Source organism: Mercurialis annua, linkage group LG4, assembly GCF_937616625.2.
Source record: "Mercurialis annua linkage group LG4, ddMerAnnu1.2, whole genome shotgun sequence".
Classification (NCBI taxonomy): Eukaryota; Viridiplantae; Streptophyta; class Magnoliopsida; order Malpighiales; family Euphorbiaceae; genus Mercurialis; species Mercurialis annua.
Window position 1 is genome coordinate 38,599,558 of NC_065573.1, and position 5,963 is coordinate 38,605,520.

Genomic DNA, 5,963 nt, shown 5'->3' on the forward strand with positions numbered 1-5,963 from the left:
TATATAACTCAATTTCAGGAAATGAAAGACGGAAAATAATATATTAATTATATTTATCAAAATTGAAAAAAAATTGTTTGGCTTTTCAATGTCAAAGATGGATTCGTGAATTAAATTTAATATTTTAAAACTAGATGAATTTTGGTCACGTAACCTCAAAATTAAGCATAGAAGTTAAATAATAAAGTAATATATTGATGTTTTAAAAACCAAATCGGAATCAGTTACCAGTCGAACCAATGTTTTACTCAGGGCCAATTGGTTCGACAAGATCCAACCATGTTCCGTCGAACTTTCGATTTTTAAAATAAATTGAACCGGACAATTATCCAGTCCCAATTTAACCAGTCGGTCTGGTCAAGTTTTGTAATCACTTGCATATACGTAGTGACATGTTATAGCACTTGTACTACCACTAAACAGCAAGTTAGAATATAATTAAGACTTTGAATTCTAATATTTTTCTCAAAATAAAAGCTTCCCTATTTTAAGCATTAGGTATGGATCTTTTATGCATAAACTTGTATTTGTATTCAATGAAAAATCTATAAATCATAAAAATGTACATAAAAGATTCAAATCAAACAAGTCAAACTAATTTAACCAAACCAAATTAAATATTATGGTTTAAAAGATTGTTGGTTTGGAAAATAAAATAAAAATTATTAGTCTAATTTATGGTTTCAAAAATTATAAACCAATAAACCAAACCAAACCAATATACACATACATGATACATACATATATATTTTTATTAAAATTATAAATATTATAATTTAAAAATAAATTATATATCATTATTTTTTAAAATTGTACTTGATAAAATAATATATTTAATATCATGTTGAATAAATTATATTTTTATATTTATTATCGATCAACAAATATTATATCTTTATAATATTAAGATATCATATTAATAAAATGTAAAAAATTATAAAATATATTTTTTTAATTTATTATTATAATTTGTTACATAAATATAATATTTATTTTTATGATTAATAAATAATTTTAAATAATTAAATTTTATATTTTAGATAATAAATGAATAATTGTTTGAACTGGTTTCGAAGAAAATATTATCAAAACAAACTAAACCAATTTTGTTGGTTTATAACCTGTCTGATTTGATTTTAGTTTTAAAATTTATCAAACTGGTATAATTGATTTGGATGAAAATATCAATAATAAACCACTCAAACCAAACTATGTACACTCCTAATAAGTCATATTACTGATTATATGTATATATTACTATTAAACGGGTAACAAAAGTAGAAGACTTCATAATTAATAATCCTAATAAGTAATATTACTGATTATATGTATATATTACTATTAAACGGGTAACAGAAGTAGAAGACTTCATAATTAATAATAAGAAAAAACATCTAATAAAAAAAGACTTTTACACTATCTCATAATTAATATACTATTACACCATATCAAATCAAACAAAAAAAATTAAATGCATTTGGGATTTTACTCAAATAGAAGTAGCATTTGCTTTTGAAATTGTTTGAGTTTGAGTTCTTTCATCAGTGTTACAGGTATTATTATTATTGATTGTATTCATATAACGAAATTAAAATTATATCATCTGTCTGACTTTTAAAAAAACACAATATATTAAAACTTATAATACAATTTAAACGCTATTTACTTGCTAAAATAAAGTACTAGTATAAATAAATAAATAAATAAATTCTAAAATTGTTTTAAAAAACATATATTCAAAATAGAACAATTTTGTTTCGGGATGTCTTAACATTAAAATTCACCCCTTCCTCATTGAATTTAATGTTTGGAGTCTTTGGACATCCAAAAAGCTCATAGTTCCGAGTTGTTCATGAATCGAGATATCTGTTTGGTCTGTTTAGGCCCATTTATTTTGAGTCGGGTTTGTACTGTGAGTTTTTTTTAGTCCGGCCCATTTCAAAAAAAAACCTGTTATTTTATAGGCGGGTTTGGACGTTTATTTCTATGTAATTTTTCCTACAAGTTCAAAAAAATTGATAGTAGCTCACATATATTATGTATAAGGACCGGATCTGGATAGCATATATATGAAGTTTGGATTTGGACCGGACTTGAGATAACATAAAAATAGAAAATTTTGATAAGCCAATATGGATAAGGCCAGCGTTCCCAGGCAGCCATGCTATATACAATCTACATCACAAACCATATAGAAGTCTTCTAATGATACATTATTCAGAAAATCTGAGACAAAAACAATAACCTTATTATAATAAAAATGATATACCAAGTTCAAATTCACCATTTTTGTCTGCTAAACAAACAAAAAATCTATGCTAATACTATATCCTAAAAGTGCCTTCTGATTCAAGGTGGCTGTAATCATTCAAAGCTAAAACCACCAGCTGCTGCCTTAAATGAGTAGAACAACCTTGACTTAATAGAACATAATATAATTAATTTAACTAATTAATCTCTCTTCTAATACTCACATCAACACAGAACATCAAGCAATACTTCATTCACCAAGTCAGTGAAAACTGCAAGCTCCAACTCTAGAATCAGCTCCTCTTGTTCTTCATTTAAGTTTCTCCATTCTGCACTCCTCTCCATATCTTTAATGTAAACAAGTCTGTTATCCTTCACCTCCCATCCTAAGAACATATCCTGTGGGTGCCCATTTATCCAATCTTTAACTATTTCTAATTCTTGTTTGAATAATTCTTTGATTTCTTCTTCTTCTTTTACCATGCCAATATTTTTTTCTACACTTTTTTCTCTGAAGAAATCTAGTAATAAACCATCATTTGCCTTGAATGTCAGGCTATTTGATGGCGTTGTTGTTGTCTTAATAAGATTAACAAGTTGTTGAGCTTTTTCTTCTTTAACATCAACTGCGGACATAGAAGAAGTTTGTATTGGGGATTTAACCAAGTCATAATTATCTTCTAATCCTGCCAATTCTATTCGCTTTTCCAACTTCACCGGCTCTACTTGAGCTACAGACTCAAATGACCTTGTCTTTGCCGCCAATTTCTGCTTACCACCTATTACATTCATGAAATGTTTGTAAATTTGTTAATTATAAAGTTCACTCACTACATCAACTAGTACTTATTAGCAACGTGTGGTAATTAATCTGTGTCCCTACTTTCAATTTGATACTAAAACTTTAATTTGTGTTTAACAATCACTGTAAATTTAAGGTCGGGTCATTTAAAAATATCTAACCTTTTCAATTTTTATTTATTTATTTATCTCACAACCTTTCAAAAATGTTAGTTTTGATATAATTCGATAAGTATATTTTAACTATAACCAATTATTTAGAGAAAAAAAAAGTTTAGTACCAAACGGGGTAATAACCCTCCATTCATATAAGAATTTCTCCTCAATTAGAGCTTAATATAATTCAGATTTTTATTCGATCAATTTTTAGTTAATTAAATTCCACATACCTTCCATGCGATCAAGCTTTCGTTGAAAAGGAGAGCTATTACTCTCTTCTTCATCATCCTGATATGGGCAGTCCAGTACAGACACTGGACTGAATTGCTCTTTTTCCTCCTCCTCATTAGCCCATTCCTGTAGACAAATAAATAATTTATCAATTCAAGTCGAACATGCACAATAATTATGTAGTATCAAATACAAACCGTCATTTATAAAAGAAATAGTAAAAAGAATTAAAATCTAATGATTAAAATAAAATAAATTAAAATTTGTTAGTCAAATTAAAATAAAGTAATCGTTTGGATCTAGTGGGAATTAATTTCCCCATTTTTATACATTCAAGTGTTGGATTGGGTTTATATTTGATACAGATTTTGAAAGTAACCCAAGAACCTAAATAGATGATATGTCTACAGACTCAAAAGAAAAATACAATTCAATTGATAATTTAAGTCCAGTCATTTTCTAACTCATGGAGGCAAACTCCTACCCCATACTTATGATGCAACTATAGACTTTATTCTACAACACCCATGGTTCAGCCTCAGGCTCATCACTTGTGGACATTAATTAAACCAATGCTCTTATGTAATGTGTCATTAATTTCCCATGCTTTTCTAATTAGTACTCCTACAGCTAGAATAACATTTTTGTCCAATTATTTATTAAAAATGTATATTCTAAGAAATAGAATTTAATCAATTTATTTTTTGATTGTCTTGTCAGGCAGTAAAAAAATATATATTAAAAGAGTTGGATTATATTTATCATTTTTATACAACAACTTTAGAAGGTACTAGACAAAAAGATCAAATGCCAAATATCAAAGAGAAAGCAAATCCCAAACATTAGTTGGCCAAGTCAACCCAATACTTGACAAAATCTATGACGGATCAACTACTAAATTATTGTTTCTCCAAATATTATTTTAATTAATGTTAATAATTTATGGTAGTTAATAGTTATACTCAAATCTCTACCATTCACAATTTTTTATTAAGCCTAAACAAACATGCCACCGACAATTTTTTCATATCAAAAATGAAAATAAAAAAAAGAATGGTACAAAAATCACCCAATAAAACAGTTTAGTTTTATTTAGTTTTCATTTTCTTTATAAATTATTCAATATATTTAACAAGAATGATCTGGTGTATCGTGCACCATGCAACGAAATACTTCCACGAGTTTTATCGCCGTAGATCCCGCATAATGCGACAAGTCGTAGCGGGATCGTAGGTCTCGAAGCACTCGACTGTATTTAATACTATAGACCCTAGACCTACTGTATTCACTTCCCAATATATACCCCACACGTGAAATACATGCAAACCCAGGTCCAGATGTTTCAACAAAATCTTTTTTCTTTTTTAAAAGATAACAAATCGAATATTATTAACCAATCACAGAAAGCCAACAACCGACAATTTTAAACACACGAAGTAATTCTATTTAAAAATTATCAATAATTACTAGTATAACTAACCTTTGCGATTGTTACGCCTACTCCATCGCTAACTTTTTGCCCGCTCGGTAAAACTTTTTCATCGGATAAGACGACGCCGTTTTTGCTTGTGCTGCTGCTGTAACTTTCTGAATTACCGCTAAATTCGCTCTCACTCCAGCTGCTACTTTTACTGTTACTGCTTGAACTCGTTGAATGATGTTGATGAGTGGACTGTATATTATTATGATCATTTTCTTCAAGAAATTCGTGGAACAATCTCCTCCGTGTGATCTCTCCACCGTCATTACAGCCGTCAGTGCCGCCGTCAGCTCTTTTTCTATGCTCCACTTTCTTCCAGAAGCTTTTCTTAAAAATCCTCCGTGAAAAACTGCGCGGCAAAAGCTTCGACGGCGACGGAGACTTGGAGCTGGATGAAGAAGAAGGGAAGGGAAGTAGCTTAACGGCGTTAACGACAGCTTTTTGAAGAGCAGAGATTGCAGAAGAAGCTGATTTGCCAGACGACGATTTACTTCTAGCAAATTTTTGCAGTTGTTTGGAGTTGGCATTGGTGTTGTTGAGATCGATCTCGAGGAGAAATCGGACGGTAGTGCAGCATTGTTTACGAGGGAAAGATTTGAAGCCGTTAGATGAACAAGAGCTGAAATCATCTCTAAGGTAATCTTTAAGCATCATCAAATTTTTACTATCGTGTCTTTTTCCAATCAAAAAAGATTTTTGATTAGTGTTAGGAGTAGAGCTGATCATCATCACAGAAGCCATAATAATGTATGGTTTTTGAAAATTTGAATCGGAATTGATATTTTTAGCTGGCTAGGGTTTAAAGAAACAGGAAATTAAATGAAATTACAGAAGAGAAGATATAAATAGTGATGATAAATTAAGAAGGAAATTAAGGCAGAGATTGTAGAGATCAGAAATGTATAGTGAAAAGCTGCAAAAATGACATTTAAAAACTTACAGAAAAAGAGAGGGAGTAAATTTATAGATGGAGATATGAAGTTAGCTAGGTTATCAATGGAGTGGAGAGAGATCAAGTAGATAGAAGAAGAAGGTTGGATGG

At 29.6% G+C, this 5,963-nt stretch overlaps 1 protein-coding gene across 1 annotated transcript; it reads right to left on the reverse strand.

Annotated features, from left to right (window-relative positions):
* Positions 1–2,227: 2,227 nt before the first annotated feature.
* LOC126676714 (uncharacterized) lies at positions 2,228–5,963 on the reverse strand. Its single transcript, XM_050370978.1, has 3 exons — positions 4,922–5,963; positions 3,441–3,567; positions 2,228–3,029 (listed from the first exon to the last, which is right to left on the reverse strand). The coding sequence occupies exons 1-3, from the start codon at positions 5,660–5,662 to the stop codon at positions 2,476–2,478; spliced, it is 1,422 nt and encodes a 473-aa protein (XP_050226935.1). The 5' UTR covers positions 5,663–5,963; the 3' UTR covers positions 2,228–2,475.